At 40.7% G+C, this 26,010-nt stretch overlaps 1 protein-coding gene across 1 annotated transcript in view; it reads left to right on the top strand.

Annotated features, from left to right (window-relative positions):
- CELSR3 (cadherin EGF LAG seven-pass G-type receptor 3) overlaps positions 1–26,010 on the top strand; it is a 150,607-nt gene that overhangs the window by 39,133 nt on the left and 85,464 nt on the right. Inside the window, exons 3-12 of the mRNA XM_087708215.1 lie at positions 12,544–12,766; positions 13,722–13,837; positions 16,756–16,844; positions 18,964–19,121; positions 20,750–20,913; positions 21,515–21,640; positions 23,356–23,525; positions 24,236–24,421; positions 24,766–24,876; positions 25,555–25,723. Coding sequence (XP_087564341.1) covers positions 12,544–12,766; positions 13,722–13,837; positions 16,756–16,844; positions 18,964–19,121; positions 20,750–20,913; positions 21,515–21,640; positions 23,356–23,525; positions 24,236–24,421; positions 24,766–24,876; positions 25,555–25,723 — 1,512 coding nt within the window. The remainder of the gene's footprint in view (positions 1–12,543; positions 12,767–13,721; positions 13,838–16,755; positions 16,845–18,963; positions 19,122–20,749; positions 20,914–21,514; positions 21,641–23,355; positions 23,526–24,235; positions 24,422–24,765; positions 24,877–25,554; positions 25,724–26,010) is intronic.

Genomic DNA, 26,010 nt, shown 5'->3' with positions numbered 1-26,010 from the left:
GTTGGAATGGGATTTGAAACCCACCACTGCTTATGACCAACCATATCATTGCAGCATTCCTGCTGTGCAACATAGCAATTCATTTTGTGGTGTATGACTACGGCAAAAAAAGCTGTAAAATTGGGGTGCAATTTACTTAGTGACTGCATTGCTTAGCAACAGAAGGTCTTGCCTCAGTGGTGGTCATACATTGAGGACTGATCTTTAGTTGAATCTTTGGACCAATACAGCCTAGCTCTTACTGTAGTCTTTAGTTATATTGTTTTTTTAAAAATTTTTTGGCATAAACTTGTTTATTTTTTACCTACTTGTTCACTGTATGCTGATTTCTTATGAAAGAGGAAAAATGCCATTATCAGAATTCATAACCAATTTACTCTGAATTTGACTTTTGTGTAGCCTATTCTATTAACTAATATGATCCCTACACAGAAGGAGGAGGCCACTTGGCCATCTTTCCATTTTTCTTGTCCTGCCATCTTTTTCCACCAGTGCAAGAATAAACAAAGACAGGGCCAGTATGCTGTTTGACCCAAAAAAAAAAATTTGTGTGTGGGGGGGGAATCCATTTAAAATGTGACAAGCTTCCTCTAGACTTGCCCAAAGAAGCTGAGGTTTGTTGAATAGCCAGTGCTGGTAGAAGAGCAAAAGGACAGCTGAGCACAACTTTTAAGAAAGTGAAAGGCAAGTGGGGAGGAAGTAGGACCTATAAATAGTAATGGTCTTTCCAACTACCCTGATGAGATTACTGTACTTCTGGCTTTCCACAGCAACCCACCTCTGGTGGGAAGGTAACAGCGTTCCATGCGCCTTCGGCATTTAGTTATCCCGGCCACATGACCACACAGACGTCTTCAGACAGTGCTGGCTCTTTGGCTTTGAAATGGAGATGAGCACCACGCCCTAGAGTCGGGAACAACTAGCACATATGTGCGAGGGGAACCTTTACCTTTACCTTACGTATAGCAATTTTTATCTGTCATCCTGTGTGGTTGTTTTTCTGAGGGTGGGTGGGTGAGGAAATTTACTATTTGTGGCATTTGCACAGAAACTGGGTAGCGCCTGACCTATGTATTTTCCTACGGCAATGTACTCTGCAATTCAAAGAGGCCCAAGCAGAACTGGGCAACCTGCTTCGTTTGCAGAATATGATACAGCTGTCCTGGGTTCAGTAAACTGGCTCCCATAACCATCTGCAAACGAACTTCTTTGCCGTTGATTTAAAACAAATCTAATTTCCAGATGGATGGAGAGGCTCTAGGGGGCAATTTTTCCTCTCTCAACCTTTGCAAACCTAATAAGGAAAAAAAAAACCAAGCCTCTAATTAGGAACTTCATTGTTTGCATCTATTTATTTAAAACATTTGTATAGCTGCCCGTTGTAAGCCAAGGAAAAAAACAAACAATACACAGGAATATAATAGGTTGTATAGCCAAGGCAGGCAAAGAACTAAACAACATTAAGCTTTTGACCTATTGAATTCATTGAGAGTCTTACCAAACTGAGAAACTAGCAGCCTTTTCCCTCCCCCACACGTGGTTCCTCCCCCCCTCCCATGAAGAGACTGAACAGTCTCTTTAAAGCGAAGATCATCTGGCTTACACATCTGTCATTCCATTGATCGACAGGCTTGATTCAACTGAGTAGGCTGGCTAGGCCAGTGTCCCCTTCCTCCCCCACTGCTCCATAAACTGTGCCCTTAATGGAAGAGGATGGACCATCCTAGACAGGAGAAGAGTCATATTAGTCCATGGTGGCAAAAAAAAACAACCCACCCAAGAGGGAGTTTGGTAATACCTTGTCCAACTAACAAATTTTATGAGGAGGCATCAGCTGCCATGAGCTGCATTTCATGTTACCCACTGCATGGAGTGGCTGCACTGAAAAGATATGGGGAAGGTGGAGGCAACTAGGAAGCAGAAATAAATTGGCCCTGCAGATTACATATGAGGCAGACTGCCAGTATCTTATCAATTTACAATTGATAAAGTCCATTGTGTTTGTTGAGACCGTCTCAGATTGCTTGAAACTTTTTAATGTATGTCAGTTCAGCAATTTCTCACTCCATGGTGCTTTTAAAAGTCCCGTGTTTTCAAAACAGCCACTTTGAGGTCTGCCACAGAGTGTACCGGGAGGGGATTGAAATGCTCTTCAGTCAAAAAGTAGACAATAGCTGTGCTCCCTTGTCAGAACCTTCAAGATGTGAAAGGCTCAATACAAGATGCAAACAAAATAATTCTCCTACCCAGCCCATCAGTAGTGTAAACATATCTTGTAGCATTGTCTTAAGGGATCTTGGCTTCTGTATTCAGACTCCTTTATTCTGGTCCATCTCATCCAGTCAAGCTTCAGCCTTCCCCCAATCAATTTACTGGGCAATTTCCTTATAGGTGAAAACTTGCTAGCCTCTGTTTCTCACTCCATTGGCCAAGTGATGGAGCATCATGATACAAGCCCAACCCTTGAGAGAATTACAACACACTGTTCATCAAGTGGTTAATTCTGACAATCCCATACCCTGCAGACATAGCTGCAGGGGATGGATGGCTTCTGTTCCATTCTGTCCCTTTCCCTCACCAAGGCATGTATCTCAGACATTTAACTCTAAAGCTCCTTATTTTTTATCTCTTTATTAACTCCTGGATTTTTGTTTCTGCCTCCCTGCTTCTTAAGAGAAACATCATTTGAGCAGAAGTTCATAACTTGAATTTCCGTACATTCTTTAAACTGCCCAACAGCTATCACCAACTCTTAATTTCTTTGCAGATTCTTTCCTTATTGGAAGTGCATCTACGTGGAGGGAAGTATGCAGTGGGGTACCCCAAAACTCTGTCTTAGGCCCAGTATTCTTCAATATCTCCATCAATGCTTTATCAAATTTGCAGACACTAAGCTGACAAGACTAGCCAATATTCCATTAGATAGGCTCACGATACAGAAGGATCTTGATAGGATCTTGCTTGGCCCTATCTAACAGAATGAAACTCTATGGAAAAGAAAGTTCTACATTTAGGCAAGAAAAACCAAATGCATAGTATAGAATAGGTGGTGTCTGGCTCAGTAATAGGACTATGAGGGGGATCTTGGAATATGAGCCAACAGTGTGCTGTAGTGTGCCAAAAAAGCCAACACAGTCCTAGGCTGAATGAACAGAGGTATAGAGCCAAGATTACTTGTGTTAAAGTGTTAATACCACTTTATAAGGCCTTGGTAGGACCACACTTGAATATTGCATCCAGTTTTGGTTGCCAGGATATAAAAAACATGTTGAGACTCTAGAAAGAGTGTAGAAAAGAGCAACAAAGATTAGAGGCCAGGAAGTTAAAACATATGAAGAATGGTTGCAGGAATTGGTTATGTCTAGTTTAATGAAAAGAAGGACTAGGTGTGATAGGTTGCAATATCTAAGGGGCTGCCACAAAGAAGAGGGGGTCAACCTATTTTTCAAAGTATCTGAAAACATGACAGAACCAATAGATGGAGACTAGTCAAGGAGAGAAGCAACCAAGAACTAAGGAGATATTTCCTGATAGAACAATTAATCAGTGGAATGACTTGCCTCCAGAAGGCATATGCTCCAACACTGGAGATTTTTTAAGAAGAAATTGGGCAACCATTTGTCTCCTCCTTAAGATGGGGGTTGGATTAGAAGACCTCCAAGGTCCTTTCCAATTCTGTTGTTCTTATCCCTTGAGATCCTCTAGGTACAGACCTTTGCAAGCTGAAGTTTCTCTATCATACATCTTTCCTACCAAATTTCTACCAACTAGTGCCAAACTTCTAATTCCATTAATTATTACTTAACTCTAAGGCAATCTACAGGATTGCAGAGCTTAATTACCAAAGGAAACTGCCATTTCTTCATCTTATTATTAGTACTTTTTTCTATTTTTTTGTTGCAATCATTCCTCTAAATTTTGACAAGATCCAGAATTTCAATTCAACAATGAAAATGGAACATATCATTGTTGGGTAGTGCTATAAAGTTTCATTTGAATTTCAGCTGCCAACTTTCTCAAAGTCTTGATCTTGTTATCTTCCCATAAGAATAAGCATAATGAGAGGGTTTAGGCAATTACACATTTCCTGAAATTTATCTATATATAAAATTATCTATATAAATTACATTATATGTTATAATTTGTATCAAGGCAAAATATATCTTTCTTTCTTTGAGACATATGTACTGTTGATATGGCAATTGGCTTTTTCAGCAAGAAAGGAAAATCGATTTGGCTTGCCTGTTAAAACACATTCATACAATTTTTACTTTTTGAACTAGCATATATATTGCTTTTGAACTTTTGAACTAATACATATATTGTACAATACAGTACAATTCATTTTCACCCTTCTGTAAATTGTATTCTATAATGTAGTTCCCCATCAAAACAAAAGTGCAAAAATATATACACAAGAGAAAATTGCATAGTAAAAGACATGCATTAGGGAAAATTGTTTGCAAAGAGGCATATATCAGGGGAAATGTCTGCAACACTAAAAAAATTCAAGTATATAATATGAAAATACATACAGGTTTTGATGTAGGCATTCTTTAAAAAAGGAAAATTCAAGGGCAAACCCAAGAAAATCTTTATAAAAATGCATATTCTGATTTAAAAAAAAACTAAAATCAAATACTATAGTATATGTAAATGTATTTTTAAAAGACAATCCAATTTCCATATTTTTCACATGAATGTGAAAGACTGTGCATTAAATGTAAATGTAAAGTTAAACAACTAAAATAAAGACAAAAGTGAGTTTTATATATAATATAAACCTAATAAAAAAAAGAACTACATAGTGTGGGTGGGGGGGAGAAGAAAAGCGAAAAATCCTGTACTAATTTATCCATTTAAAAACCAAAGTAGATTAAATTAAAAATGCAAAAAAGAAAACCCCACTCATATTCTAAATTATGGTACATTGTATTTAATTCTAAATATATATTTTAATAATGTTCAAGGAAGACAAAAATAACACAAAAGGGTATTAAAAAGATAGAATTTCTTCCATTTTAGCATTTTGAAAGAAAGTAGACATGTTGACCATTAGGGAAAGGGAAGGAAGCATATTTCAATTATGATTGCTGCAGAGACAGCTACTGAGATATCATTCACCAGATGAAGCATCATTTGGGATTTTATTTCCCACATTTACTGTGCAGACAAGGAAAAATTATACACTTTGTGGAGAGGAACAGCAAACGAGGGACCAGTTTCTCAAACTGTACCTCCCCTTGTCAAATGAAGTATGAGATTGCTACTGACAGGAGCAAAAAGCTTGCCTCTGTACTGGTTTTATGAAGAGATAACCAAATCAGCACTAATGAACCCTTAAGAGGTTTTCAGGTCATACATTTAGAGAAGGGGTCAAGGGTTCATATATTTCCTTCCCTGTCGCTTCCTGACATCCCCCTATGGACCTAACTTAAGACATCAAGAACAACATGGAAAAAGCTGAATTCCTGGCTATGAATTCAGTCTGAAAGGAATCTGCTTTTTCCATCATCATCATCATCTCTTCACTTATTTCCTTTGCTGGAACTCCTTGATCAACCCAGGTTGCCACTCAGGACCAGTCATCCAAGAGAGAAACAATGACATCCAGTGCTCTGGTTAACTTCTTGTTCCCAATGCGGAGTGGAACTGTTTACCAGGCTGCTGCGAAAATCTCCAAGCACTTTCAAAAAGCCATCTGGATCTATCAAGCAGCTGGGGCTGACTGTTCAAATAGGGCCAAATCATCCTTGCAGAGGTCAGAATTTTCAGTAATGTGCATCGTAATTAGAAAATGATCTGAGCACAGTTAGGAATTAGTGACAATGCCTCCCGTATCTAGATCATGTGCCATCTGCTCCAAAGTAAACATTAGATCTAACAAGTGGCTATCTGTAAGAGCCGAGGTGGTGCAGTGGTTGGAGCGCAGTACTGCAGGCTACTTCTGCTACCTGCCAGCTGCCTGCAATTTAGCAGTTAAAATCTCACCAGGCTGACTCAACCTTCCATCCTTCCGGGGTGGGTAAAATGAGGACCCAGATTGTTGGGGGCAATAGACTGATTCTGTAAACTGCTTAGAGAGGGCTCTAAAGCACTGCGAAGTAGTGGATAAGTCTGTGATTGCTATTATTGCTATCTCTAGCAGACATAGCTGAGATAACCTGGGACAAATTCAGGATTGTCGCAGCTATGAAATCCTGAGCTCCTTTGAACACCCATAAGAGCCGAGGTGGCGCATTGGTTAGAGTGCAGTACTGCAGCCACTTCAGCTGACTGTTAGCTGCAGTTCAGCGGTTCAAATCTCATCGGCTCAGGGTTGACTCAGCCTTCCATCCTTCTGAGATGGGTAAAATGAGGACCCAGACTGTGGGGGCAATATGCTGACTCTGTAAACCGCTTAGAGAGGGCTGAAAGTCCTATGAAGCGGTATAGAAGTCTAACTGCTATTGCTATTGCTATCCCAAGATCCTAATAGCTTTAAATCCTGCAACATTGTAAACCTGGGAGAGCCCATCAGTAACCCAGATCTAGCTGCATTTCAGGAAGGATGGCTATTGGGCAGCAGGGAAACTCTTACAATTGCCAGGATGTACCTCCCAGGATGCAAACCTGGAAATCTTACTACATCTTTAATGCACTGAGCTGTACGAGACAATGCAATCATGGCATATAAATTCCTGTTCCTTTCTGGATCATATCACCTGCTCTTTTCTATTATCCTCGGTGGGATCATGCTGAGTAAGCTACTGTAGGTGAGAAAAGTACAAAACAGGAATGAAAGCTATTACACCCAACATTTCACCTTTTTTAAAGGTACTAGAAAGAGTTGTGTTTTATGACCCAATAGTCCTGGGAGCCTGTGTATTTGAGTTGCTTTATATGGTGCGACTGTTGGGCAGGTTGCTTAGAAATGATCTAATATAAGGGCATGAGAACAGTAGTCTACATGATTTGATTAAAGGCCCATCTAGTCCATCACTGTTTCTCAGCTAAGTGCTTCTGAAAAGCTAATCAGCAGTAAATTAACTGGTGCCATTACTCTTTCTACTTTTCTTTGGAAATTGATATCAACCGAATTACTCCTAGGCACTGCCTTGCCAAAGTTGATTCTGCCTGTCCTGTCTGAACATCTAAAGGAGAATTTTCGCAGAATATTCTCTCAATTGGAAATACATGGGCCTTTTTATAGTGGCCTCTAAGCTCTAGAAGACTCTTTAAAACCACATCAAATCTCATGTCATCTTGACTAGTCCCTTCCATATTCTAATACTCCCTTAAGAGCTTGCTGGCGCAGTGGTTAGAGTGCAGTACTGCAAGCTACTTCCACTGATTATCGGCTGCCTGCAATTCAGCAGTTCAAATCTCACCAGGCTCAAGGTTGACTCAGCCTTCCATTCTTCCAAGGTGGGTAAAATGAGGACCCAGATTGTTGGGGGCAATATGCCGACTCTGTAAACTACTTAGAGAGCAATGTAAAGCTCTGTGAAGCTGTATATATGTCTAAGTGCTATTGCTATTAAGTCAAGCTTAATTTCACTACTCAGTGGACTTGTCCATGTGGTTTTCTTCTCAAGAATATGAAAGTGACTTGTGATGCCTTCTTAGAGTTCCTGTCTCTGCCATCCAAATATTAGCTAGGACTGATTTGCTTACGGTATTTTTTTTAAGGTTTAGTAAACACATTAACCAACCAAGAGATTGTGGTTAGACTTTCCATGATTACAATAGCACTTAGTAATAGTACTTAGATTTATATACTGCTTCACAGAGCTTTACAACCCTCTCTAAGTGGTTTACGGAGTCAGCATATTGCCCCCAACAATCTGGGTCCTCATTTTACTCACCTCGGAAGGATGGAAGGCTGAGTCAACCTTGATAGCCTTTGAGTTACAACAGTTTATTTAGTGGATACTGAAAAAAATGACTTTTGACTGTTTTTCACACTTATAACCGTTGCAACATCCCTGTTGTCATGCAATCAAAATTCAGCTGCTTGACAATTGACGTATATTTATGATGGTTGCTATGTCCCGGGGTTATGTGATCGCCTTTTGCCACCTTCTGACATTCACTGTCAGTGAGGGACAGAGATTCACTTAACAATCACATTACTAACTTAGTTTAGTTTAGTTTAGTTTTAATTTATTTATATGCCGCCCTTTTCCCTGAGGGGACTCAGGGCGGCTCACAACTCAAGGGAGGGGAAATACAAACAAATAACAAAAAAACATAAAACCATACACAGTTAAAAGCACAACAGTCATACCATTCGAGTGGGGCAGCGAGTCTTTAGCCCCAGGCCTGTCAGAACAGCCAGGTTTTAAGGGCTATGCGGAAGGCCTGGAGGGTGGAGAGGGTACAAATCTCCACGGGGAGTTCGTTCCAGAGGGTCGAGCAGCCACAGAGAAGGCTCTCCTCCAGGTAGTTGCCAGTCGACACTGGCCAGCTGATGGAATTCGGAGGAGGCCTAGTCTTAACAACTTAACAACTGCAATGACTCACACAACAACTGTGGCAAAAGAAGTTGTAAAATGGGGCAAAACTCCTTCAGGGAAGGTAAAGAGGAAGAGTTTTTGCATTTACTATCTGATTATCTTTCTAGGATAAAATCTGACAGGCAGGCATTCTTCCCTCTCCCTGTTGGATTTAGAGCTGTGTTGAATGTCCATGCAGTTCTGAGGTTTTTGCTATCTTGTGTAGATTATTTTTAATCGTGAGTATGATTCAGTTAAACGTAAGGTTAGTTAAAGAAGATTAAGCTCTCAGTTTTAGCATTTGAAACACTTGTTTGACCTCACCTGTACTATGCTGAATGAAGCTTTCCAGCACATGGTTTGAAAGAATGAAATCTCAGATGTGTAAAAGAGCCTTAGTCTCTTGCGCTCCTCCCTCTCCTCCTTCTTCTCTTTTTTTTCCTTCTCTTTCTCCTCCTTCTCTTTCTGTCCAGATCAAACTTTAGACTGCCCAAATGAATCCACCTTCTTGATTTTGTCCATTGACCAAAAATAAGTCATTGTCGGTACACTGTACCGACACTTTACACTTGCAAAAAGAAAACTGCTCTCATTCTTTATTCCTATCGAAAGGAAATATGGCAAGGTTAGCTGACATACCTTATACTGGTGAAGATTGTTTACTTTGTCAGAAGAATGATGCATGTTGAATGCTGATAGTTTGGTTGCAAATTCCACATATGCTGAATGGTAAATAGTGCCATCACATGGCTGTTCAGGCAAATGACAATAAAGACAGGGCTAAATGATCCTAGAACAATCTTCCCCAATTTGACACCTTCCAGATATAGGATAGGGTAGGGTAGGGTAGGGTAGGGTAGGGTAAGATAGGATAGGACAGGACAGGACAGGACAGAACAGAACAGAATAGAATAGCAGAGTTGGAAGGGACCTTGGAGGTCTTCTAGTCCAACCCCCTGCCTAGGCAGGAAACCATACACCACTTTAGACAAATGGTTAACCAACCATTTGGAGTTGCCTATATATGTTGGAGTTGCCTCCATATATTGGAGTTGCCTTTTAGCCAGCATGACTAGGAATTCTGGGAGTTTTTAGCTCCACCGCATACAGTCTCACTTCATATGGTACAGTTGCCCAGAAACTATATATTTACTGTAGATTGCAGTTACAGTTTAACTGTATCACTGTTAATGGCCGATGCCAGAAACAAATCATGCTATTTATACAGTCACAAGCATGACTGTCCTGTTACATATTGCCTTTGAAAAGGGTACCTTTTAGGGCTACCCAACAATCTCATAGTTCTCTCCATCCCTTTTCACAATTGCATTTATGCAGGATGGCAGTGATGATGACAAAATCATCATCGGTAGAATTTAGTATCCGCATGCTACATCTTTCAATTTAGTATCATCAGCATGCTACCCCTTGATGCCATGGTATCAAAAACCACTAATTCAAGAAAGACTGAAAAAGAAACAGTTTCTCCATTAGTATAAGCCTGAAACTGGTGAAATAGGAATCGTTGATTCTCCAACCAGAAAAGATTTTTTTGTAAACAAGGGACTGATGACCCAAATAGGTTAGAATAGTCACAAGTCGGCATATAGTTTTTGAGTTAAAATAGCAGAAGGAAGAGGCCCAGGATTTAAAACTCAATATTAACTTATACAAAAATCATGATTCCATTTTCCGGTGCTGTTAACTGGAGAATTTCTTTACATATATGAGTACCTAATTTTCCACACTAAATATATTACTACTGTATATATTAACTTCTTTTTTACAGTATATGTACTTTAAAATTCAGAGCAGGGAGAAATTTTTGACCGTCATATCTGGTGTCAAGCTCTGGTACCCAATCCTCAAACAAAAATATCCACGACATCCATTATGAGAGCAGCCAGCTCTGAAACTTGGCCATCAATCAGGAGAAATCCCACTTGAATTGCAACATTTCCTCCATGATTACCATCACTTTTTCAACCATTTTACCCAATTGTGGATGTTTGAATATCGATCTCTAATTACTACAGGCTTTTTCAAAGTACACATCCCTTGAGTCGAGCATCCCTGCTGGTAATTTCATGTGTACTTGCATGTAACATCCATGTAGCCACGTGGACAATAATATGGACATAATTTTCCATTGACTTTTTCTATATATTTTTCTGTATATATATTTTTTGAATGTATACAGAATATTTTTTTCTATATTCTAGACTGCCATTCTGGAACATCCCAGTGGTTCTCTATCCAATCCTAACCATGCCTGACCTTAATAAGCGTTCATCACAAGCCAAAGTCACTTTGGTGCTGCAAGGTGTTGGGGCACAGGCTTTTTTGGAAATCTAATCTGATTTTTTTTCCCTGTAGATAAAGAGGCATCCTGCTTTTGCTCAGGGTGGTCTTTTTGATGTTCACAAAGGGATTTTCCAACAATTTCTGTCTATAAGTTACAGACTGCATTGTGCAATGATACTAGAACATGTCCTCCAAACAACTTGGCCACGTTCTTGGGTGTCAAAAACTCACATTGATACAGTGTAACTACCGTGTTTTTCAGAGTATAAGACGCACCTTTTGCCCTCAAAAAAGAGGCTGAAAATCTGGGTGCAACTTATACATTGAATACAGCATTTTTTGCCTCCTGAAACTCCGCCCCCTTTCACCAAAATGGCCAAGCATAGCTTTTAGGAGGCTTTCAGAGTGCTCCTGGGAGCTGGGGAAGGCAGAAATGAGCAAAGAATGGGCCGTTTTTTGCACAATTTTGCCTCCCCCCACCCAGACCCCAGGAGCACTCTATAAGCCTCCTAAAGGCTATCCATGTCCTTTTTTTGACAAAAAATGGGCCCATTTTTGCAAGAAATGAGCCATTTTTTACTTGTTTTTGCCCCCCTCCAGGAGCACTCTACAAGCCTCCTAAAGGCTATTCATGCCCTTTTTTTAAAAAAAAAAAATGGGCCTGTTTTGGGGAGGTTTACAGAGTGCAAAACCTTTTTTTAAAATTTGCCTCTTCAAAACCTTGGTGCGTCTTATACTCGAAAAAATACTCTAAGTAAAAAAAGTTACCAGACAGTCCCATTATTCACTTTTCTTCACTAGCAGCAACCAGGATGGTCTGAACAGAACAGAGTTCATGCCAATAAACACACTTACACAAAAATAAATTACAACTAACTTATTAGAATTTGGGGATCAAATTCTGGAAATAAGTGGTTAGTAGTGTGAATCAGCTCTCTCCCAACTTGAAATGATTCAACAGTCTGCAAACAGGGACAATAAGCACAGAGAAATAATGGGTTATTTTTATTTTTATTTTTGCTGCAGATCTCATCAAAGTTTATTATTTCAAATTGGCTTCATGCTGTCTTATCAAATGTGAACCACATTATTGTCCACTTACACTCTTGTCTTATCACTTCAATTTCCTGAAGTCCTCTGAAGCAGACTGGAGAGGACACTGGGAGTGATAGTGTCAATTTCTTCAGCAAATACCCTATTCCATGTAACAACTTGGGTATTGACAGAAACTTTGGTAGGATTAATCACAAACCTTCCTAGGCCATTGGGAATCCTTGTAGATCTAACAGCCTTTTCAGACAACCACCTTAGTAGATCCAGTAGTTTTACAGAGATGCGATGTAGCCATTTACCCAAATGATGACCCATTTATGACAGTGTAGAGAGCATTGAGAGTTCACCAGAAATACAAATATGGCATAGTGTGGATTTAACATAACGTAATCAACACAGCACAAATATAATGTAGTATCTTCTTATATGCAGTGGTATATTAACCATTAACCACACTAAGGACATGCTTAGGGCACCAGGCCTGAAGGGGGCAAGAGAAAGTTGAGGGGGAAAGAAACCAATGAAGATTTGTACACTATGTACAAAGGAGGGGCAGCAAGATTTTTCAGTGCTTAGGGCATCTCTGAGGCTTAATCCACCACTGCTTATGTATATGACAGGAATCTCAGTTCTTTCTTTTACTGTGGCTTTTGCCGCTTTCTGTTTCAAAGGCTCTCTAATCATTTCTTCTCCTCTTCTCTCCCAATAGGTGATAATTGTGAAGTGGATAGCCGGGCAGGACGTTGTGTTCCTGGCGTGTGTAGGAATGGAGGCACTTGTACCAACTCTGCAGATGGAGGCTTCCAATGTCAATGTCCACCCGGGGGCTTTGAAAAACCATTCTGTGAAGTATCTGTACGCTCTTTCCCTCCCAAATCTTTTGTCATGTTTCGAGGTTTGCGCCAGAGGTTCCACCTCAGCCTTTCTCTTTCGTAAGTTCTCCTAAGAAGCAGCTTTGCAAGAACTACCTTTTTCTGCAATTGATGGTGTTGAATTTTAGCTTGCTGAACTCCATTATATACTTGTCCTGGCTTTCAAGTTAGATTTCTCTCTCATATTGGGGAGAGGAACATTCCCAAGATATTAGTTCTATTGGAGTATCTCCAATGTGTGAGATTTTTTTTAAAAAAAAAATTACTAGGAGAATGATTATAATTGTTGGCAACTTTCACTTTCCTTGAACAAATGCTCAAATATAAACCAAGCAGAAATTCAACAAGTGCGGGTTTCTTCAAAATGTGGTACAGTGATTAGTTGGGTTCTATCTTGTCAGTGGGGATGTCATAGCTAAGATGCTGAGCTTGTCGATCAGAAAGGTCAGCAGTTCAGTGTTTGAATCCCTAGTACCATGTAATGGAGTGAGCTCCCATTATTTGTCCCACTTTCTGCCAACCTAGCAGTTCAAAAGCATGTAAAAATGCAAGTAGAAAAATAGGAACCACATTTGGTGGGAGGGTAACAGCATTCTGTGTGCCTTTGGCATGCCGGCCAGATGACTATGGAGATGTCTTCAGACAGCACTGGCTCTTCAGCTTTGAAACAGAGATGAGCACCGCCCCCTAGAGTTGGGAATGACGAGCACATACGTGCGAGGGGAATCTTTACCTTTACCTATTTTGTCAGTTCGGGGGGGGGGGGGGAATGACAGATCTACTCTTTGTTGATGATTTGATAGTAATATAATTTTTTCTGCAGTCATAATACTGATTGGCAATTACACCAGCTGACTTGAGTATGGTACCAGGAAAAATTGTACAAAAAAAAATCACCTTTATTTTATTTTTATTTTATTTATCATTCACCTATAATCCTAACTTTGTGGGGGGGAAATTATCTAGTTTGCTTAATTATGTGTGAAAATGCTAACTCTTTATATTTCATCACTAGATTTGCCACTGTAGAGCGTGGCGGTCTCTTAATTTACAATGGACGTCTGAATGAGAAGCATGACTTTCTGGCTGTAGAGATTGTTGATGGGCAGGTGCAGCTGAAGTACTCTACAGGTGAGTGTGGCACATGGGTCCATGCTTTCCTCACTGATGTCCTCAAGAAGCTGCCATTGTTATAATGAAAGAAGGGTACTTACTATAAAACAGACTTTTTAATGTTGAGAATTATCTGATGAATTATCTGAAAAATCTTCTAACGCAGCAAATGAAGACACTTGGGATTCTTGAAAGTATCTTGCCAAATAGAATATCCCAGCGATGGCTAACCTTTTTGTTGTTGGGTGCCAAAAATGTGCAATAGTGGGCATGTGTGTGCCGGAACCCATAATGCAAAGTGTGCCCCCACATGTGCAAGTGTGCACAACCCCCCACGCTCCCCCCCCATGCGCGCTGAACTGCTCACCTCCAAGCTGAGCTTGGTATTTCCTCCCAGGGGCCGGAAGAGGCTGTTTTCGCCCTCCCCAGGCTCCAAGAACCCCCCCGGAAGCCCAAAAATCAGCTGGCCATTGTGCGCATGTGCGCTGATAGCTTGCTTGCCGGCAGATAAGGCTCCACGTGCCACCTGTGGCATGCGTGCCATAGGTTCGCCATCACAGGACTAGCCCTTTATTACAAAGTGGTAGTCACACATTTCCAACCACAGGAAAATTTAGATGCCAGTAGCCAGGCAAATACAACCCTCACCCCACCGCCCAAAATACTGTATTTTGCACTAGACACTCTTTCAACATTCCTGGTTTGTGTTTTTTTTTTAAATAGTCATTTGCTGTAGACAATGAGCTTCGGTGGTTGGTAGAACCTTCAGGTATTTCATTTCAAAAAAGCACTTCAGCCCGCAACTTCTAATGTCATCCATAATTCAACTTGCAGAAAACTTCTCTATGCACATTTGTAATTGGCAGGTCTTGTTCATCTTTGTATGAATGTTTGCTTTCATCAATCACAAGAGTTACAGAGAATTACCGTAGTCTGTAGGCTAATATACCAGATTCTGTGTTCGCACCCATTTAATTTGCATTGAATGATCTGTACAAAAAATGCCAGTTTGTACTTTAGCTGGGTCATCTCACTGATGCTGGGATGATAACCCAGAAAAATTTATAATGATATGTATATCAACATAAAGATATATGCCTGAATGTCATAAGGGGGGAGACATAGAAGGTGGTACATGCAGCTCTGAATTCACTTGCTTATATGCCCACATATACTGTAGGTCAACAGGTTACAAAGATTCAAGTGCTATCAGAACAAATGCTAATGCTGGAAGCCATGTTCTGTTTTAAGCTGCGTCTAAAACCTTTAATGTCATGTGACATGGTAATACTCCAAACCACATCCTTTATTCACAAGATTCTGTCTGATTATGCAGAAAAAATATGACGGATTCTTCAACTTTAAAGATGAGGTCCAAAATGGAAACCACTTGAATATAGTTACTGTATTACAGGAAATGGCTTTCATTTTCAGGGAGTTTAAAACATCAGTAAGGCAGACTGCCGCTTCGCCTTTCCAGTCTTATTACTGCAGCCTTCTTCCTTGCTTAGCTGCAGAAAATAAAAAAACAGATTTGTTGTGTTTTCACCTTTTCAAATAAGAAAAAGAATCAGTTAAGAAGTGGAGAGCTACAGTTATCCTTATGAAAGTTCAGCTAGTGAAAAAAATATACCTTGATTTTTATTTATCAGACATCAAAAATAGTTAACTGCAAAAGAGAGGGAGCAGGAAGGAACAGCAGGCAAGAATTTACATTACCTCTATATCTCTAAAATCCCATTCAAAGGGTGCAGAGGCTTTGGAAACAGTACTGTAACTAGCACAAACAATCTGAAAGAGGGTAGCCCTTGGTTATTCCATACATAACCCATTATGTGTACAAAAGTAGCTGAATAGAGCTAAAAAGTGTTTTGCACTATCCAGGGGACAATTTGGTGGACAGGGATAATGTAGCCAACACTAATAAGGAAGGCATTTTTGTTACTTTCCTTAATGAATCCAGGTGGAGTAATGCTCATAAATATTGATACCAAATGTAAAATCAATATGCTTTCTTTCACAGCATTCTAGGTTTTTTAATGCAGAAAACGTTAAAGGAGTATTGTGTATCCAAGCATCCTCTTTTTTTTCCTTGTATATTTGTGTGTGTGTCTACAGAGCATCCCTATAAGGTTGGCTTACACTAGTATTGGTAGTATTGTCATCACGCTAGTATTGGTGATGACTTATGAACATTTATATAATCCAATTTTGACAGATGATGTTCCTGCCAAACATTAATGTATGTACCATTAAAGAGCTGAGGTGGCGCAGTGGTTAGAGTGCAGCACTGCAGGCTACTTCAGCTGCCTGCCTGCTGCCTGCAATTTGGTAGTTCAAATCTCACCGGCTCAAGGTTGACTCAGCCTTCCATCCTTTTGAGGTGGGTAAAATGAGGACCCGGATTGTTGGGGACAATAGGCTGACTCTGTAAACAGCTTAGAGAGGGCTGTAAAAGCACTATGAAGCAGTATATAAGTCTAAGTGCTATTACTATGTAGCACCCTTGGATTAATCAAAAAGCCAAATGAATGAATTTATACAAGAACTTGTGGGTTTAGGGAATTCTTTAAAAAACAACACAATCCCTCTTTAAAATTTCCTTGGGATCATCTTCAGGGTCAAGATTGCCTTACATAGGAAAGACTTTTTTAACAGCTTATCGGCTACAATTCTGAACTTGGTTGTTCCCCCATGAGTGGAGAATGAAGAACACACATGTCCCAAAGCATATATTTTTTCTAGATGCAATTGGTCTTTCTGTTTTTTTCTGAACAAGCTTCTTGGATCAGAAGTGAAACAAAACCAGAAAGTCCAGTTGCTTCTTGGAAAAAGCACCTTTGGGACAACCATGAACTGGATGACTGAGAATCTCCATAGACACAAATGTCACCCCAATCTACTTACTGTGGGTCTAATATCCCTCTGCCTTGCAGGGGAATCAAGCACTGTTGTTTCTCCATCTGTACCAGGAGGGGTTAGTGACGGTCAATGGCATACGATGCAACTTCATTATTACAACAAGGTAGGCACAAATATTTTCGTGTTGTGGTAGTTTTCTTCTTCACCCTGGTTGCATTTGGAGGACACATTGTCTTCCATGTGCTCAGTCTTCTTTTTCCCAGGACACCTCCCAAATTCTTTTGTCACATACAAAGTGACTAGCCTTCAACATTGCACTAAACTTTGTTTTGCTGGACAAACCACTGACACATAATGAGAAGACCTCATTTGAGGCCAGGTCCACAAAACACACAAAAGCAAAATGATGTAAACCTGGTTATGACTTAGCAGATGGGTGAACCTAAGCCAGGTCAATAAGGGCTGCTTTCTCAAGCATAATCTGAGGTATATTCGGGGTAACAACATTGATAAAAATAAGTCAGATTGGTTTGGGCCAATGCTAGCATGGGAAAAATGCTTGCATGCCCTTTTGGCACTATGATTTCCACAGGAGGCAGTGAGATGTAAACGAGATAAGTAAATAGAGTAAATAGTTGGTAAACATACAAATTACAAATAGCACAATGCTGTGAAGAAAACAGTAGCACTCCGTCAAATTCTTCCCCACTGGCACTTTTTGCATTTCTTCCAGATCAATGATGGTGAACCTTTTGTGCTCGGTATTTCTAAAAATCAGAAAATACCCAACTTGACTCTGCTAGCTTGTCTCTCAGACACATGCACACACATCCCCAAACAGAATTGTCTTTGTTTCCTCTGGGCTACCCCAAACAGTGGGGCAACTCCAAGGCAGGGCATGAAGTAGAGGCTAGGGAGCCGTAGTCCCTCAACTTCAACCCTAGCCCCACTGCTGACACCCCAAAAATCTGCCTTGCATCATTCCCCAAGGCATGTGAACCTTGGGGAATGGCGCAATTCCCCTTGCAGCCCAGCATTCCTCAGGATCTGTCATATACCACTTATTTTCAGGCAATGTTCTCTTTCTGCCTAAGGCTGCTCCAGATCATACAAGGCCTTCCTTCTTGAAGCAGCTTTTTTGGCCTCTGCAGCTTCTGAAAACTGTATGAAAGTACACCTTGATCTTGTGTGATTTTTGGAGGGTCTGGAAGCCTGTGAGAGCACAGTCTCTCACATAATTTCCACTGGGTTCAGAAGCCAACTGAGAGTATACCCCATTCTTGGATGGCTTCTGTAGCCCATGAAAACCATGTGAGAATGGGACATGCTTTCAATAACAGTTGGGTGTTGGTGAACACTGATGTGTCTTCCAAAACCTTGCTGTGTGTCACCTTTGACATGTGAGTCATAGGCTCACCTTCAGTGTTGCAGGTTTTGCTGTCACTGGGCAATTGGACCCCAAAGCTAGGAGTGGGAGAAAGTGCATTGTAGTGATCTCATAGTATTAAATGATCTCACCTTGGGCTTGTCCTCATTTAGGTAAGATTTAGGTGCAATATTTTTAAGTGTGTTAGTATGCCATTCCAAAGATCAACAGAGTTTAAACATGTAAATGCATTTTTTAATTATATACTTACATTTATATAACTATCTGGGAAAAAAAATATAGATTTTCAAGCAGGGGCGGGGAACAGCAAAGAAGGTACATCCAATGTTAGAAAAATAGTACAATCCAAATTCACAGATAGATTAGGGTTTTTTAAAAAAAATAAGTGGATTCTTTGCCAATGAAATGGAAATACTAAATAATTTTTAATGTGATCAAGATTTAATGATATCTTTTATTTATGATTTATTTTATAATAAGCTGAATGGGTTCCTGAATGTTTTTATTGTTTCTGTTTTCTTTTTGTGTTTTCTGTTTTTTGTGTGTGTGTATTAAAGCAAGAAAGGGAGAATAAAGACTTTTCATTCCCATGAGAATGGCAACCATGTATAAAGCTTTCTCCTTTTGGGGGGAAACTTGGCACCACACTGACTATCTATTGAATGATTAAACAAATATGGCAACATCTCTTCCTATGGGGTATCAAGAAACACCGGTGTGTGCTTGTATGCTAGTCCTCTAAGTATAGGGTTATTAAAAATATATTTTTAAGTAGAAAGGTATAATCTATCTGAATTCTGAATTAGTATAGTGCTAGTGGAACGAACCTTAATCCAGATGAAATGTACCATTGGTATTAAGGCAATGCCTATTCAGCCTGGTTTTATCATTTCAGCCCAAAATAAACTCCCTGGGTTCAGTGCAAGGGCCTTCCACAGACAAAGTGGCCATTCTAACAGTGGACAAATGTGATACATCTCTGGCACTACAGTTTGGCAACGAGATTGGGAACTATTCCTGTGCAGCAGAGGGAGTACAGTCCAGTTCCAAAAAGTGAGTCTTCTGTATTTTCAGCTAAAGTAAAAAAAAAGTGCTGAGCCCATTTCCCTGTCCTGTGCTGTCCTTTTTTCCTTTACATCTTTTTTTCACAGCTTCACTCTAGTTCAGGCTCAAATGAGCCGTGGAAAAGGGAAAAAGGAAGCTTCATAATATGTAACCTCTGCAGGGTGACCCATGTTTTCGCCTTTACTCATATGATACTTGCTCTCTGCAAGCAGTTATTCAGCCCTGGCCTAACTAAGGAAGCTTGCAAAGCAACTGCAGTTGAGTTTTGGTGACCTTTTCTTGAATTGCTTTTGCATACCTGCCAAGGGGGGGGAAATATGCAATTCTGTCAAGCACATAATCTTGAAACATCCTGCTTGGTGGGGCAATGGACTTGATTGTGCTTGAACACTTCAGCTGGTTGAGAAAAAGTTATTTTACAACAAAACGCTCTAATACTTTCACCCAACATTACCAATTTGCCAGTATTGATTAGTGGGTCTTCCTCTCTCAAAAGGCCAAGGCTAGGGGATATCCAGTGAAGTTTTTTTGACAGAAAACCCCAGTTCTTCACACACTGCTTAATTAACTTGTGGAATTTGTTGTCAGAAGACATTATAATAGCCACTAATGTGGATGATTTGACAAGGGGAATCAGATAAAAGAAGAGGTATGTCAAGGGTTATCTATCCTGAGGATTTCAGCATTAGCACTGTGTCAGAATTAGCATGCCCCAAATGGAAGTTGGAACTTATTTATCAAATTATTATGCCACCCAATTGTTAACAATTGTTAGTGGCAGGAGAGGAATACATCGGCATCTCTGGCTTATAATATAAGCACTTCAGAAGCAGCTGGCTGGTTATGTATGCTCAATAAAGATGGACAGTAGCCTCTTCATATACCTCAGCTTTTGTGGATTCTGTCTTTCAATAAGCATTAACAAACAAAACAAAAACTGCTGATTGACCACATTTTTCCATTTTGGACTTAAATGCAACATTGCAAAAACAGATTTATGATGTCTTTGTAGCATTGATGAGTGTGTGTGCATGTGTGTGTGTGTGCGTGTGTGTGTGTGTAGCAACTGCACTGGTGCGAGCTGCACTGGCTGCCTATTGGTCTTCGGATACGTTTCAAGGTGCTAGTCGTCACTTATAAAGCCCTTCATGGTATTGGACCTGGGTATGCCTGTTGCCAATTATCTCCAACAGACTGATTAGATCCCACAGATTAGGCCTCCTCCAAATTCCATCCACTGGCCAATGCCGACTGGCGACCACCCAGAGGAAGGCCTTCTCTGTGGCTGCTCTGGCCCTTTGGAACGAGTTTCCCGTAGAGATTCGAACCCTCACCACCCTACAGGCTTTCTGCAAAGCCCTTAAAACCTGGCTGTTCCGACAGGCCTGGGGCTGATGAGTTCTTGTCCCCGCTCGAATGGTGTGGTTGTTGATTGTTTTTAAATTGTGGTATTGTTTTTGTCCATGTCTTTTTTCCTATTTGTATCCCCTCCCTCCTCTGACTTGATTTGTGAGCCGCCCCTAGTCCCTTCTGGGAATAGGGCGGCATAGAAATATAATAAATTCAATTCAATTCAACTGCTACAAATTCTACTCTGGGGTCTTTTTTCCCTCCAGATCTCTGGACCTTACAGGGCCTTTGCTGCTTGGAGGGGTCCCTAATCTGCCTGAAAATTTTCCAGTGGAGCACAGAGAGTTTGTGGGCTGTATGAGAGACTTGTACATTGACAGTAAACACATTGACCTGGCTTCCTATATCGCAAACAATGGGACTTCCATAGGTAAGGTCAACTGTTTAATCATCCTTAATACATGACCTTTCCTCTTCTACATCTTCTCTTTTTTCCATTCCAGTATCACTAATACCTGGATTAAAAATTCTTGGAATAAAGAAACAACAACTGTGATTCCCCAAGTCATCATCTTAGACCAAAGCTGTGTTAGCTGTCTTCTTTCACTAAGAATTCTGCCACAAGAAAAGTTGACCAAATGGCAAAAGACACCAGACATCTAGTGTGAATTGTACCTTCTCCATCTCCATTATGAATGTCTTGGGAATCGCATACTTCTTATGCCAAATCAGGAGTATATGACCAGCTCAATCCTTAGGTTTCTGCCTTAGAGGCCTCTGCTGCTTGTTTGCAGTTTATCTACACTAAGTATAACTAAGTATAGATCCTTCCAATTGGAAAGAAAGGTAATATTTCACACCAGGGATTTCTGATAAGAGGAGTTATTTCTGCCTATCATCAAGCTGAAGATTCCAAAGCATATTTTCCTAGTCTCGAAAAGTCAGGAATGAAGGCTAAAAGAGAAATTATTCCATGTTAACTATTTGGTCCTTTGTATCCACTTTGTGCTGTTCCTCTATCATGTCTGCAGGTTGTCATGCCAAGCACTCCTTCTGTGATTCAAATCCTTGCAAGAATAGTGGCACCTGTATTGTGGGTTGGTCTTCCTTTATATGCGAATGCCCCATCGGCTTTGGAGGCAAGGACTGCAGACATGGTGAGTATAATACAGAGCATGCTGAATGGACGATTGAGCATACGAGAAGATGGTTTGACATTGCAATGGGAATATAAACTAAAAGAAATAGGGCCCTAAGAAAGGAAGGAAATGGCCAGTTGACCAACAGCTTAGTTTTCAGAGAAAGATAGCTAATCGTGTTCTTGAAATTGGCCGAAAAGAAATAGCTTTGTTGAATATTTTCTGAAGTTCCAAGGGATATTTCATGATCACATAATCTTCTATAAATTGCTAGATCTGTGATCGCAAACCTATGGCACCTGTGTTATGCGGAGACATTTGTTAGGACATGTGAGGCATTAACCTGACAGCTCCAGCGCGCATGTGCGCACTGGCCAGCTGACTTCGGCCTTCATTTTCGGCTGTTTTTAGTCCTCTGGAGGCTTCAGGGAAGCCTGCTGAAACCTCCGGAGGGCCTCCAGGGGTGAGGGAGGCCGTTTTCACCCTCCCCAGGCTCCTAGAAAGCCTCTGGAGCCTGGGGAGGGCAAAAAAAGGGTCCATCGTGCACGAAAAGTGGGGGGAGGGTGGGGTGTCACGCATGCATGCGTGCGGGGCTCATGCATGGAATTATGGGTGTGGGCATGCTCGCGCATGACCCCTCTGCGCTCCCCTTACTTTTAGCATGTGATGGGAAAAAGGTTAGCCATCACTGTGCTAGATGTTTCATCAATAGAGTCTATCTACATACAAAACCTTATCTACTAAACCCCCAGTTCATTTTGTGAACATTGGAATTCCTACTCTATCTGGACTCATTCTTTGAACAACTAATGCAAACCTTGGATAGAAAAGAGTTCTAGCTTCCCATCACCTCAGTCCATCAATGAAGGCTTACAATTGGTTGCTTGATATAACTTTAGAGGCTCATAAAGGATTTCATTTTGAAGCAGGAAGAAAGCACAATTCAACCTATTTATGTGCCCTTTCCTGTAGACCAAATAGGCACATGGTAGTTTACTTAAGTATTCATAAGCATGTACAAAATGTAGGACAAAAAAAAATATCTCAGTCATTTGAAACTGTACGGTCTGAACTTTCTAAAAGCTTTTTTGTAGGTTTTCAAATATATTCCCTATGACTCTGCCTCTCTACAAGGAGTGGGCAGATCAGTTTATTTCTTACCTGTTACATACACCTATTTTTTATTTATTTATTCATATCTTGCCTCATGTCTATAATTCTAAACAATTATATAATTCCATCATTTTTACAGTAATTTGCCATTTGAAGAAATAGTCCTTAAACGCACATTTTTTTAAAAAAAGTATTTTCTCCCAAAACACATAGTCTGAATGTATTTTCTCTCAAGCTTTCTGAACATATTTCATCTTAAAATATGCATTTTTATATGCAATTTGGTATATATTTTCAGCTAAGAACTACATCGCAAAATGCAAAGGTGTGAAATCTGAGGGGTTAACAGTGCTCCAATCTGTTTGCATGTTAATTAGAAATGTGCCAATCTGCTGGTTTTTAAAAAAATGCAAATTGAACAAAACCTTGCGCATCTGTATTTCATGCTCCTCAGTTCCTGCTGCAGGAGCCTGGGCATTTTAAGCGAAATTATATCATATGTCTCTGAAGGGAAGGTAAAAGGATTCTAGCAGTAAAAGTAAGGACTTCCAAGCTTCCCCCAGCTTGAGCTTCTTTCTGCTTCATTGAATTCCAGCATCTTCTATCGTCTTTTTCTCTAGCTATGCATCATCCCCACCATTTCCATGGCAACAGCATTCTTTTCTGGGACTTCAGGAATGAAGTTAAGATTTCCACACCTTGGTATATGGGCCTAGCATTCCGGACACGCCAAGCAAATGGAGTGTTACTTCAGGCAAATGCTGGCCAGTACACCACCATACTCTGTCAGGTACCTACAATGTAGCTGCTCTGGATCTGTGCTGCTATAAATCCTTGCATCAGATGTTCCTTGCGAGGCAATCCTATCTGTTGTTTTTAAACCGAGCTCTTTTGATGAATCAGATTTGGAACAGGTGTAGCAGCAACCGTTCTCTTTTGAAACAGAATACTGGGACCCAGATGTGTAATATCCTATTTAATGACACTGCTCTATTTAGTGTTAGAGTAGAAAGGCTTATTATTAACTAGAATTCACCATATGTCTGTAGAGCATTTGTGAAGAATTATGTGAAGTGCCCTAATTGTCATAGCCAGGGGTGGGCTGTTGGGGGTTCGCAGGGGTTTGGGAGAACCTCTAGCTAAGATTCTGTGCAATTTGGAGAACCCCCAAATCCCACTCCTGGCTGGCCTGTCACCCTGCCCCTCCCAGGAGTCCCCACATGGCCCATTTTAAATGCAGGTAAGTGCAGGGCGCGCACGGAGGCTCGGTGAAAAACGGTCCTATTGAAAGTTCAGAAACTTCCATTTCTGACCTCCAGAGGACCTCCAGAGCCCAGGGAGGGCAAAATGCCCCCTCCCCATGGTGCAGGAGGCCAACATGGCCACACCCACCCAGCAACCAGGCAGAGAACCCCTGCTAAAGTTTGTGAAGTCCACTCCTGGTCATAGCCTTACTCATAAAACAGAATTTGCTCCATGCTGACTATACCATATCTTTAGCTGGATTCCGGCCTGCTCTCCTTCATGGTGAATAGGGGACCTGGACGCACTGCCAAGATTCTTCTGGATCAAATGCAATTGAATGATGGAGTATGGCATGACCTCCAATTTCATCTACAAGATGCTCGAAGTGGCCATGAGGCACGTTACATTATCACCCTCAGTCTGGATTTCGGATTCTACCAGGTAAGCTTTGAGGCTGAAGGGGAAATTATCCACACTGGGAGAAAAACTATCTAGATTAGAGCTTGCATTCTTCCCTGTAGTTCTACATTCTCCCTCCTCCAACAGGGTTTTTGATAGATTCAGGCCCCTCAGTTTGACAATTAACTCTCTTTCTACCTATCTATTTGGCAGCAAAGCTGATGTCCCCTGTTTTAGTCCACATTTCTCTTGGTGACATTTGAGGAAATTTTGTTTCCATAGTTTCACAGAGTATGGATGGTAGGGAATTAAAAGGTTAACTCATAGATCCAAGTAAACAGCGGTGAGCACGTAACATGCCCATTCCTTGTATTTCTTTTCTAAAGGACACTGTAGTCATTGGCAAGGAACTTCAAGGTCTGAAGGTGAAACATCTCCATGTTGGGGGAATTCTAGAATCTGGTAAAGTGCATCATGGTTTCAAAGGCTGCATCCAGGTGAGTTCAAATGTCAAGATTTCCCCCCTTTTTTTCTTTTTGTTCAGAGATGAGCAATATCCACTTGTATATAGAATCACAGAGTTGGAAGGAACCTTGGAAGTCTTCTAGTCCAACCCCCTGCTTAGGCAGGAAACCCTACACCACTTTAGAACAATGGTCATCCAACATCTTCTTAAAAACTTCCAGTGTTGCAGCATTCACAACTTCTGGATGGCAAGTTGTTCCACTGATTAATTTGTTCACTTAAGGAAATTAAACCCCCTTCCGAAGCCAAAGGCAACAATTGCCATAGATTCTTTCTTCTTTTCTTTTTCTTCTTTTTCTTTTTTCTTTTTTTCTTTTTCTTTCCTTCCTTCCTTCCTTTCTTCCTATCTGTTAAAATAGCGACGAGTCTCAGTAGGTTTTTCTGCTTCACAATAATTAAGAGCTTTGAATAATCAGAAAACCATGAGAACCTTTTGCAGAAGTTGCATCGTAGTTTCTCCACCCTGTTGCCCCCACTTGGAGATGTTGACTAAATCATCCATTGCAAGGAGAGCTAAAAAGTCAGTAGAAAATGTTCTTGGTAGGCTATGCGAATCTAAATAATCCAATGTTCTGAAATTATTTCCATTGAAATCCAAACCTTTTGGGGCAAACCTGAGCTTTATTTTCCTTTTTTCATTTGGGTTTCAGGGAATCCACCTAGGTGACACGGCCACGGGAAATGCACTGCCCAAGCCCGGCAGCACTGTGAACGTAGAGGCAGGATGTACTGTGCCCAACCCTTGCGCATCCAACCCTTGTCCGGACAACAGTATATGTCAGGATGAGTGGCAAAGCTTCTCCTGTGTTTGCAAGCCAGGTAGGAGATGGATAAACAGCCCAGACTACAAATCTTGTTTTGGTCTTTATTCCCCCTCCCCCACTGTTTTTTTCCCTGTTCCATTTTGTTCCATGTTGTGGTCCTTTTCAGTATATTTTGTATCATGTATTTTTGTACCTTCCACATTGTCTTTCCTTTTATTGCTGTTCCCTAAGATTCTCCCTGCGCCCTCAACGAAAGCCACCCATCTCTACCCAAAAGAGTAGACATAAAGAGATTATTCCACAATGGGGTTTGCTTCTCAGTGTGAACATACAGTAGTTTCA

The sequence above is a fragment of the Thamnophis sirtalis genome, unplaced genomic scaffold (genome assembly GCF_051295495.1).
Source record: "Thamnophis sirtalis isolate CommonGarterSnake01/CBP01778 unplaced genomic scaffold, rThaSir2_p1.2 scaffold_3, whole genome shotgun sequence".
Lineage (NCBI taxonomy): Eukaryota > Metazoa > Chordata > Lepidosauria > Squamata > Natricidae > Thamnophis > Thamnophis sirtalis.
Note: the sequence above shows the minus strand (reverse complement) of the source record. Positions and strands in the feature narration are given on the sequence as shown.